This window comes from Trichosurus vulpecula, chromosome 1 (genome assembly GCF_011100635.1).
Source record: "Trichosurus vulpecula isolate mTriVul1 chromosome 1, mTriVul1.pri, whole genome shotgun sequence".
Lineage (NCBI taxonomy): Eukaryota > Metazoa > Chordata > Mammalia > Diprotodontia > Phalangeridae > Trichosurus > Trichosurus vulpecula.
In genome coordinates, this window is record NC_050573.1 from 450,740,146 (window position 1) to 450,752,601 (window position 12,456).

At 34.2% G+C, this 12,456-nt stretch overlaps 1 protein-coding gene across 1 annotated transcript in view; it reads left to right on the forward strand.

Annotated features, from left to right (window-relative positions):
* The window catches only part of XRCC4 (X-ray repair cross complementing 4), a 379,274-nt gene that overhangs the window by 260,302 nt on the left and 106,516 nt on the right, over positions 1-12,456 (forward strand). Inside the window, exon 7 of the mRNA XM_036765940.1 lies at positions 9,440-9,587. Within this exon, the coding sequence (XP_036621835.1) occupies positions 9,440-9,587 (148 nt within the window). The remainder of the gene's footprint in view (positions 1-9,439; positions 9,588-12,456) is intronic.

A 12,456-nucleotide genomic window follows, 5' to 3' on the forward strand; every position in this document is an offset into this window, starting at 1 on the left:
CAGCAACAATAACAAAACTGTTATGTTAGGAGCAAGATGAACTACCAGCAAGGACTACCTTTCCTTGCTGTGGGGAAGGAATCTGTGTTAACTCTATTCTCTAACTAATATTATTAGTGACCTAGAGATGATTTTCAAATAATCATTTATAATTTGTCATTTTTTGTAAGACTACTCATATCCATATCTTATTAGTGGTCTCATATTGGAGAATGGTGCTTCTTGGTCTTATGTATTTGTGGCCGTCAATCAGCAAACATTTATTAAGTGCTTGCATTGCATCGAGTACTATGCTAAATAGTAAGGACACAAGGAAAAGGCAAAAACAATTCCCTACTCTTGAGGAAATTGTGTTCTAATGGTGGAGATGATATACATAGTTTAATAAAAACAAGATACACACACAGAGCAGATGGAAGGTAACTTTAGAGTCAGGCAGCCAGCTAGGATTTATTCACCTTGAAGGAAGTCAGGGATAGGCAGAGGCGAGGAAGGAGAGCATAACTTGTGTTTTAAACCTTTACAAAGAGGTATTTGGCACAAAAATGTTTTCCCCCTTTTATAGTTGCTCTTCTTATTCTAGCTATGTTGATTTTCTTTATTCAAAACTTTTTAATTTTGTGTAGTTAAAACTTTCTTAATCTTTTATGTTCTCTTGTTTGGTTAAGTATTTTTCCACTGGCCGTAACTATAAAAATTACTTCCTCCTAAATTTCCTTTATTTTGGGTTTTTATGGTATGACCTTTAATATGTAGATTTTGTATCAATTTCAAGTTTATTGTATTATATTAGGTTTAGTGCTGTTCTAAATTAAATTTCTACTAAATTGCTTCCTAGTTTTCTCACCGGTTCTTTTGTGCAATATTTTCCTCAAGTAGTTTGTGTTCTTGAGTCTGTTTAAATACTGGACTGCTGTTTTTTTTTTTTAATTACTTCTGTGTCTTGCTTATCTTGTCTGTTTCACTGAATTATCAAACAGATGGTCTGTGAGTACCTGGAAAGAGAAGCAATGATCACTGTAAGCTAGCATGGATTCATTAAAAATAAGTCATACTAAGATTAGTCATGTCTTTTTCATTTTCAAACTGAGTTACTCGGGAAAATCCTGTAAATGCTTGAATTTTAGCATAGCAATTGGCAAAATTCTTCATGACATTTACAAGCTCCTTGACAGCATGGACTATTTTTTCCTTTTTTTTAATCCCTAGTGCTTAGCACAATGCAGGCTTTATAAGTGCTTAATATTTGCTTATTAATTGATTGATGGACAAGATGGACAGATATGGATAGATGAAAACCAAGAGAAGGTGGTCAGCATCTTCAAATACTTCAGAAAAGTCCAGAAGAATAAGATCTGAGAAAAAGTCCTTGGCTTTAGCAATTAATAAATCATTGGCACCCTTGGAAAGAGCAGTTTCAATCAATAGATGGAATAGGGAGCCAGATTGTAAGGGATTGAGCTATTAATGAAAGGAGAGGCAGTTTAGACTAAAGAGTCACAATATGTTTTCTTAGGAGTTTGTCTGTTATAGGAGAGAGAGAGGGAGAAGGAGACAGAGACAGAGAGAGAGACGGAGAGAGAGACAGAGAGAGAGAGACAGAGAGAAAGAGAATAGCTTCCAGGGATCATATTGCTTTCAGTTCTGTGTCACATTTTAAGAATAACATTGATAATCTTAAGTGGGTCAAAAGAAGTAAGAATTTGATGGTGAGAGGATGCAAAACCATGAGGTGAGAAAATCTCTTGAAGAAACTGCAGCTATTTGGCCTAGAGAAGGCAGAGGACAATCACTGTCTTCAAATATTTGAATGATTTCCATGCATAAGATAGATTGGTTCCCAATTGTGTAGCTTTGACCAATGGATAGAAACTGCGTGACATATTTAAGTTTGATATAATGAAGCAATTTTTATTCTGTCTAGAGTGCTCTAAAACTGGAATAGACTGTCTGGGGACCTGATGACCTCTCTGACACTGGCTAGATCTGGTGGGAATCTGTGATGGTGCTTGTCACTAATACTGTAGCAGAAACTCCTGTATAGAAACTTCATATGACAATTTACCTGTGAAGTCTATTTCTTTAGCTTTTATGTTTTTTGTCTCAGGTAAAAGCATTAGAGGAAAGAAATTAGAATAGGTTTTGTTGGGTGAGCAAAATGAAGACCTCAAGCGATAATTTGAAGAATTATAAAGGTTTAGAAAATACCTCAGTTCAATTAAAAGTACTTAAACAATTGCTTTTTAAAATCACTTTTCAGAACACTTCATTTGTACCATTCTTATGGCATTTATGCCATTTTAATTTGTAGTTGTTTGTGTATACCTCATCTCTCCAACAATTTTATAAGCTTCTTGTCCTCAGGGAGTTTATAATCTTGTGGAGAGATGACATATTGTATGCACGAACAATAATTATCACTTGACTTCCCCATCATTCTACTCAGCGCTGAACTAAAGATTTGTTGAATAATATAACATTGAAGTTATAACATTGTTTATAGCATTTCAGTTCTAAAAATTTTGTAACTTTTAAAAATGAAATATGTATGTAAATATAATTAAAACTTTGGAATATGACTTTTATATAGCTTATAAATAAATTTAACATAGGCAACTTATTATTTTTCCACCCATGAACCTTACTGATGTTTAATTTATCTTTTGTAGCTCAACCCCTCTGACCCTTGCAAATGACATTGTGAGTGTTAAATTTCCAAAGATCTCTTTGGTTACCCTTCTGTCAGATGTTATTTCTCCTCCTATCTTACTTCCAGCTGTGTTGACTGAGAAATGTGACTTCTGGGGGAAAAAAAAAACAACCCACACTTCTAAGGGTCTAGAGCACAGGTAATTAATTATCAATTATTTACTGATTGCAAACTAAGAGATTAGTCCATTGACCTCCTATATAAGATGGTTATCAGTGCCTTTATGTAGATTACAGTGTGAAAACTATGTAGTAATTTATTTTAAAATTTTAAATGCCTTATTCTACTAATGGCAAAGGAAAACATAATGTTGATTGTGATTAGATTAGAACACCCCACTTTAAGATAGTTGGCTATTCTAAGATACTAGAGAATTTCTGCAGGGAGTAATTAGCCTTATCTCAGTTTCTTTCCTCCAATAACTTTATTCCTACCAGTAAGATGAATTACCAAGATTGCAGATATAGAAAAAGTGGTTTTGTTTGTTTATTTTGCCTTGGGGAAAAGAAAGGAATGCAGTTTTTGAAGCTTAGCTTTTATATAGAGCTTTTAATGCTCAAATTTAGGGATTTTTATCTAGCCTTGACGCTTATTTTGGTGTGAGGCATAGTTATGTTAGTACAACAGACAAAATATTTTCTGTGGTGGTTCTCCTGCAATTGGGTTGGGTCAGAAAAATGGAAAATCACTATTTTTTCTAACGTCACTTTCCTGCTTTTTAGAGATGTGGGAGAGGTAGTAAGGATCATTAATCATATTTTAATTAAATTCTTTGAGGTTATCAGCCAAAATCTGCCCAAATGATACATATGGCTATCAAACCCCAATAATTATCTGTGTGAATTATCTTTTGAACAACTTGTAGGTTTTAAAGGGAAAAAAAAATTAGCCAAAACACCAAAAGCAAATAAATTTTCATATATTAGATATACATATATATGTATATATTTGATATCATCAAATATTATAATCTGTTGGGTGCAGAGGAATACAATGAAATACAAAACATGATCCCCATTAGCAGAATTTGCAATTTAGTAGCGTGGGATATATATATCTATGTACATACGTTATATACATAAATACATAAAAGTATAAATTATATGAGATAGTATCTTTTGCATTCTAAAATAGCCATCTAGATACTGTAGGCATTTAGAGGAGGCTGAGAGTTCTGTGGGCTAAGACACATTGAAAAACTTCACTGAGGAGTTTGTACTTGAGCTGAGCTTTAAAGAAAGAGTAAGAAGACAAATATATTGCCTAGAGGGTTTGGGGCATGGACATTCTAAACAGAGGAAATGAGAACGTAAGCACTTAGGTCCAAATACATATAGTGCTCCAGACTGTGTAGCACCTGTACAAGTGGAATGGCAAGTTCCCATAGGTTAGAAATTAGAAAGAATGTCAGTGAAGCAGTTTATAGAGGTCAGTAACTGGCAGGTTTAGGATATAGCTGTATTCTTTAGGAATTATGGAGCCATTGAAGATTTTGGAAGAAAGGAGACACCCACCATAGAGCTTCAACACCTGAGGTGTCTTCATTTGGTATTTTAAGATACCAATTATGAAGCTAAATGATTGCTAACATTAATAACTTACTCTTTGGGATATTGATTTTTTTAACATCTTCCCTGGGAACTTTGTTAGGCCTTCTAATGTGTTAAAACCATGTATCATAAAAATAAATATTTAAAACTTAGAATTAAAAACAAGTTTCCTGATAACAAGTGACAAGACCAAACAAGCTAAGAAGTTGAAAATATTGAGCTTTGAGGATTTGATAGTTGTAGACTTAAATTTACAAAATATGTTAGTTCCTGGGGTAAATCCACATTGCTGAAAGGTTAAGGAAGCCTCTGGAACATTTGATAAAATGTCATTTTATCTTGACATTGAAAGAGCTCAGGCAGTCTCATACTGTGCCTCTCCCTCCTGTTGGAACATATCCCTCCAGGCCCCTGCGGAGACCTTGTCAGATGGTAAGGAGAGCCCTTTTGTCAAAGCCTTCTCTTCCCCATTCCAAGGTTTATATATGAAGAGACCACATTTTCTAGTTGTAGTGAACTTGATACATCATCTAAATATGTAATTTGTCCTCCAGCTCTCTCAATGAACATTTGAAAAGTATGCAATAACATTCAAACGCATGTGTTGGCAAGCCGTACCCCCTTCCCTTTTTCCAAGAGTTAAGTTTCCAACTCTCTATGTTGTTTGATATGAAGAAAGGTACAGTTTCAGCTACAACTCCTTAAAATGACCTTAGTTGCTAATGCTATCCTACCTTTAGTCACTTGATTAAATGACTCTGAGCAGAGGTAAGGATGGAGCTGAAGAAATAAGGAGAAGAGAACAAGGGTGTAGAGTCAAACTGGCACAAGTTCTAAGTTAGAGGATTTTTTTTAAATTCTTGGTTTTATGCGGTAGCTCTTAGGAACCTTAGGAAACAAAGAATTTTTAAAAAATTAGGGAGTGGGGAGAAGAGATATAGAGAGGAAATTTGGGCAATGTAAAATCAAAGGATATCAATAAAATTCTTTTTTTTTTTAAAGAAGAGGAAAGGAAGGAAATTTATTTGAGGAGGGGATGGGGGGTGGTCTTGAGAGTAGACTATCCAAATTCCTCTGCCTGATTTATATAATTTGACACCATAGTATCAATTCAACCTAATTTCCTCCTTCTCCGCCCTTTCTCAAGCAAGTTTCAGTTCCATCCTCCATGGTCTCCATGCTCATTGGGCTTTTCTGTTTCCTGAATTTACAATGCAGCCATTTTCCCACTAAACAGTAGAAGAAAGTTATAAAGTAGGAATATTAGACCTCAGTGACTTGTGATATTGGCATTCATCCATCCAGTAAGGAGTAAGTTCTTGAGATCACAGATCATTACCCTTGCCACTCTCATATTCTAGTTCTGATTCAAAGAATTTTTTTCTTTTAAGGAAAGGTACTTTCCTATTTGAAAATTGCTTCCATGCTTCTCTGCCTACCTTCTCCCTACCCCCACCCCCAGAATTCTATTAGGATAAAATAAAAGAACTACTTGCTAACATTTCTATGTTACTCTGGGATTAAAGACATCAGGGTCATCCTGGGTTCTTTTACTATGAGGACATCGCAGTGCTATCCTAAAGATGATTAGTACAGCCTTAATATAATATCTTTAGGTTATAATGATCTGCTTGAGAATGAAGAATAGACATTAGGGTTAAAAGGATGGGGATTAGTAAATTAATTATCCTTTTTATACTCTAAACAAACAAGCTCTGCTATTTATTTACAGTAATTATGGACAATTAATGACTATTAATTAATTAAATTTGCATTTTAGTGTTGCTCAATCTTTCAGTCTCTGCCTGACCCCATTTGGGGTTTTCTTGGCAGACACTGTAGTGGTTTGCCTTTTCTTTTTCCATCTTATTTTACAGATGAGGAACTTGAGGCAGACAGGATTAAGTGACTTGCCCAGGGTCACACAGCTAGTAAGTAACTGAAGCCAGATTTGAACTCACATAGTTGAGTCTTCCTGAGGCCAGGCACTCCATCCATTGCAAAATTTGAATTTCACAAGACTTATATTTCCTTCTAGTAATCTGTTTCAGTCAATACATTAATATGAAAACATCTTTGATCTTAACTTAAAGCCTGAATTTAGCTAACATTTAACCTTTATCACTGAAATATAAACAGAAAGAAACTTCCTGTTTGTGTTTACTATTCTCTGCTAAGGGTATGGCCTCAGTTGATTTTTAACTATTATCAGACTCATACTGCCCAATGGGAAGCCAGGAAATATAAACCGTCATAGGGAAGCCCTCTGGGAGTTTTTGCAGGTATAAAAGAATTCTGGCCTCAGAATCATTCAATTCAAAATATTTGAGATGGTTGAGTACGGTACAAAGTAAAGGTAGCATTTAGAAGAACTGGGTTCAAATTCCTTCTCTAAACCTGGGCTAGTCACTTAATCTTTTTTTTGCCTTAGACATCTATCTAGAACTTATCTGTTATCTCATATAATTGCCATTTGTGATAATAAAGGAAGTTACCATATTAGGAATTTCTTATGCTGATGAAATCACATTCTTTCCCTGTCTTCCTAAATTTGCTAAATACTTGCTCTTTCCGTTTAACTAATTTTGTAATAAAATGGTTGAATTTGCATATTTAAATAATACATGTGCACGTATATAAGCTGCACTAAGAAGTTTAATAAGTAGCTGTGTTTTAGTGGAAAGTGATAGATGTTGAGATGGGTTTGACTCTTTCTCCTTAATAGCTGTGTAACCATGGGGAAGATATAACTTGTCTAGTCCTCATTTTCATTACATATAGGATTATATATACATACATACACATACAGATACATATGTAGACATATAGGGTAACTATTTTATAAGGACATTGTAAAGATCAAATGTATGTATGTAAGGTACTTCATAAATCTTAAAGAGCTATAGAAGCATTATTATATAGAAAGTTCTGACATTATTATTAGCAAAAACAGTTGTCTTCAAAAGGAAGAGATGGAGCTCAAAAAATAATGCTTTCAATTAATATTCCTAAGAAAAACCATGCAAGGTCATGTGCAATCTTTTTCTATTCCATGTGCATGGAAATGTTCATTTTATTTGGTGTTAAGTTCGTAATAAAAAATGTGGTTATAAATAGCTTTGCATTATGGTAACTTACATCAAAGCTTCATTTTAAAGAAAGATTTGAAGTACAAAAAGAATTATTGACAATATGCTTCATTATTTCAAGGATTTAATATATTGAGGGTTAAATTGTGTCACTGAAATATAACTAGAAATGGGAAGAAAATGTTTTAAGAAAGGCTTATAACACTGGCCGTTGTTAGTATAGTCACCAAATAGCAACATTGTAAAGAGGCTCTAGTGTATTTGGGGGAAAGACATATAAACATGGTGCAATCTTTTTTATAGATTAAATATTGAATACTGATATGTATTCTGAAGAGTATTAGTTTGTGGTTGTCTAGATTAGAACGCGTCTTTCTCTATTTGCAAGGCCCTCTCTGCTGTTAATATTTATTCATTTTAAACATATCAAGAAAACAACTCTTGCCTTTGCTTTCTTCTCTGCTTTTCTAAATCATCATACTTGTCAGTAATGCTATCCTTCTTCTACTTTGCAAATTGATCTGTGTCCATCCCATCTATTATTAAAATGCCCTCTGATCCTGACCCTTTTGCTAACCTTTCCTTCATAGAATAGTCCGTCCTTTGCTGATTATATGAAAGGATTTACTTTAGATGAGATTTTACTGGATTAGACATCAAGGAAAAAGCTTTCTCTTCCTTGATTTACTGTGTTCATGATAATGGGAATATCATTTGACCTTCTTTTACCACTTACCCCATTCTCCTTCTGCCCCCCCCCTTTTCTATGAGTGATTGAAATAATGGACCTTATCTTCCTGGTTTAAAAAAAATTGAATGTACATTAAAAATAGAAACTTATAGATTGACTGTATGGATTTCTGTACTTCAGGCAAAGGTTGGGTTTCCGAGACTACTTTCAAGTCTAATATTTTGTGAATCTCTGATTTTAAAAACCAAATATTCTCCAGTAGCACTTTGCTGACAATGAAAGACTTCATTTGTTTTTTTTTAAACAAATAACAATAACCTATTATTAGAGAAGTCAAAGTGGGTTTCCTTATATAATTTGGGAAATTGAATTTTTGTAGTCTGTATTATTTGATTTATACTACTATTTACCTTTTCAAGTATATGGCCTACCTTCTCAACTAGATTATAAGCTCCTAAGGGCAGAAACTACTGTATATATCTGGATCCTCAAATACCTAACTCAGGTATTCCATAAATATATGATAGTGAGGGTGAGGGTGAGACAGTTGGCTCACTGTACGTCCTTCTATAAATGAGTCTGCTTTTATCCAGAAAATAAGCATTGCATGATGTATTAATCTAGTATGGAGCTTAAGATACTCTTTTTTTTTTAGACTTAAGGATCCAATTGCTGTTTCTTCTTTTGTCTTTGTATCCCAGCTTGAAGCATAGTGCATTGCACACAGTAATCAAAAAATGCTCGTTGGACTCTATTGGATCTTTCCCATTGGATTGTGAGCAACTCAGGGGTAGATACTGACTTGTATTCATTTTTATACTCCTTACTATGCCTTGCGCAACATCTGCCTCAGCAAATATTTGTCAGGAAGAAGGAAGGAAGGAAGTCGGCTATCCAGCAAACTTCATACTACCTTTATGGCAGGATTGTTTGCTAAGGTGACAGACAACACAGTTCAAACACTTTTTTTTTACCCTTTAGATTAGCTTCATGTTTATTAAGCGTTTTTAGATATTATTGTTTATATGATTCTAAAGATAATAGCCACTTTAGTGACATTTAGTGATGCCAGCTCACTTGTTCATATTTTTAAACTTCCTATTTTGTTGAGTCCACAGTGAATCCTCAAGGCTGTGAAACTAGAATCAAGGAGGAAAAAAAAGATGGTACTAAGACTAAGAGCTAAAGTATTAATCTTCATAGCTTAATTAATTGTATTTTCCTCAATTGCCAAAGAAATACAAAGCAAGGATTTTAATTTTTTTATGAGATGTCAATACAAAAGGTAAAAAAAAATGCTCACAGATGTTTTCTATAGCTTGAAAACAGTATTTTGGCTTTAGTTATTTTAGAATTTCCTTGCATTGTTGGGTCACTTTCTTGTTTCCTTTCATTTTAGCCAATGTTAGCCAAAACGATTCCATTATTTCAAGTCCAGATGTCACAGATATTGCACCAAGTAGAAAGAAGAGGCAGCGGTTGCAGAAAAAAGTTGATACAGAACCTCAGTTGGTTCCTCAGAAACCACCTCCTCAAGAAAAGGAAAAGTAAGTAATTTTTCATTTAATTCCTATGGTAAGTTCATTTGGGTTAGCATAGCTAAAGTTTTTCTATTTCTATAAAATTAAGAACTTCCCCCTTCATCCCCCCAAATTGGGCAGGATTGGAGGGAATGTGAAATGCTTGGATAAATAGTGTTACTCCAGCAATTATTTAGTTCTTATTCTCTGAACCATAAGTGCTGAAATTATGATTTAAAATTTTTTTCTGGTATTTCCAGGTTAATTGGAAATAGCATATAGGATATTAAAGAACTTTGAATCATATTGGTCTTTAAAGTTCAGTTCCATTGCACAATTATTTCAAAATGTCCATTTAATGTTTGAATCAGTATTTTTAACTTCAAGGTACTAAATTCAAGTAAATATATCCATTGTTGGTCATTTTTTTGTCTCAGTTGTGTTTTGAGACTTTTCTTCTCACTTTTTTTTATCTTATTAACCTGAAAACATGGGAAAGGAAAGAATCCCAATGGAGTTTTAATGAGGCAACAATCTGGACTAAATATAAATCCAATTCTATCTATCTGTTATCTAAAATATATGATGTTTTAGATAAGAGCCCAAGTTGGTTTACATGATCACAACATGTTGTGACCACGAAAGGGGACATTCTTCCACTATTACTCATATTCTTCATTTCTCCACCCAAACCTGGATTCTGCGCCTGTTGTCAAAATCTCATACCATGTATACCAGAAAACGAACTTGCATTTTATAAAAATCGGAAAAGCAATGGTTAAATCACACATAGCATAATGAGCAAGAAACAGTCCCAAAATACAAAAGGAAAAACAGCCAAATTATTTCTATAAGCAACTCTGGCAAGAGCTGTGTTACAGAAGTAGTTTAAGAAACCATGAATATTCTAGGCTAGAACATCTAATTCTATATAGTTTATCTAATATACATTATCAAGATTTTAAAAACAAAACATACAGAAATTTCTCATTAGTTTATAAAAATAATGATAGCTTATATTTGTACAGCACTTCAACGTTTGCAAAGCTCTTTATGTACATATTCACATCTGATCTTCACAACTGCCCTATGAAGACAGCTGCTATTATTATCCTCACTTTACATATGAGGAAACTGAGGCTCACAGGAGCTGAGTCACTCACCCAGGATGACAATTAGTAAATGTCAGAAGAGGAAGTTAGTCCCATGATTTTTTGACTCCTAGTTCAGTTCTTTATTCTTTGTTCCATACCACCACTACATTGAAGTCACATGTGCTAGATTTTATTTCTGTACTAATTAGCCAAAGCATGGATCATTGAGTCTGCTTGTAATTTTTAGAACTAAGACCTTGCTAAGAAACTGTTCATGGTTTCAGATACATACAGTGTAGAAAGAGAAGAAAGTGTGAGTTTAAATTAATGGACTAAATATTTTCCTTTTGTATTTTAATGAAGATATTTAATATTTTGTTCTACCCAGGAAAATACAAGTATTTATTTTCATATTTAATGAGCATATTTAGGTTTATTAAGTATATTCATGTCTAACGTAGAGCAATTTCACCAGAGCTGCCCTTGAGCAAAAATGAAAAGATATCAAAGAGAATTTTAAATATCCAAGAATATTGACCTCAGTATTATCAATCAAAAAGTTGTAAAGTGTTTTACTTCATTCTGCGTTAGTTGCCCAGCCTAATGATATCTGTTGCCTAAATAAGATAGCAAAAGGAATAAAATTCTCTTCTTTTTCTTTGTTATAGTTTAGGTTATTTTCATATCATCCTTAAGAGACTGAACTTGAAATACTATTTTATTATTTGCTTGACTCATTTCACGTAATTGAAATGCACCTTTTTATCTAAACATTTGCAAATCTCCCTGGGCCTTGGCTTTCATGAACCATTGGGAAACAAGTTGTTTCTGAATAATTGATTTTACCCCATAACTGAGAGCTAATCCCTTAAGTACTGAGATTTCATAGTACAATTTTCTAAATTTTGATTGAAATCATTGAACACTTTATATCACATCCTTCCAAGTCCTTTTAAGACTCAAGGTGATAGTTATCAACATTAATTATTATGATGTGCAGATTCAGATGGCATGAGCCATCTGACTCCAGAAGTGGCTACCAGATGGTTAAACCAAAGGCTAGAACTAGCTTCTCCTGTGTTTCTCACTCACGGAAAAATTATCTTTTTCACTATTGCTATTGGTGCCATCTTCTTTTCAGCACCCTCCAAAACATTATGTGGGATTGTCCAAAGTACAAAGTTTCCTGCATATGCTCTTTACATTAAATGACTTGACTGTTGCTCAGACCACCTAATATTAGCAGAGGAGGAGATCTTAGTCCTACTAGGTATTATCTGTCATGTGACTTAATAGGTATAGTGTACTTTCTGAGATTTATCTGGGTCTCTCCTGTTTCTCTCTTCTGTCCTGAAGATATTACATTGTTTGCTCTTTGGAGGTGGGGGGAGGGTGGTGGAGCAGGCAGAGTGTTCCTCAATTAGTCCATGAGAAGGCATATATTAATAACTCAATTGGGAGCTCAACAATATGAGTAAAAATTGGCTGCCTTTGACTAGTGGTTAGGAAGTTTGAACCTCTTTTACTGTCTCTTCTTCCCTGACAGACTAAGAGAAGGTTAGAGGGTAGGTGGCAAGTGTCCCACATTTCTGAGTGCTACCATCCTGCAGCCACAGCCCACTAGAGTCATGGAGGAAGTGGAGGCTGGGCAGTTGGCATCCAAAGGTCTGATACACTGGCTTCTTCCTCTTCACTTCCCTTCCATGGCATGCCAGAATGAGATTCTTTTCTGGCTTCTATTTTCAATAAGTCTTAATACTGAGTTGAAAAAAAGTCACTAAACTGTTAACATCTTGGAACAA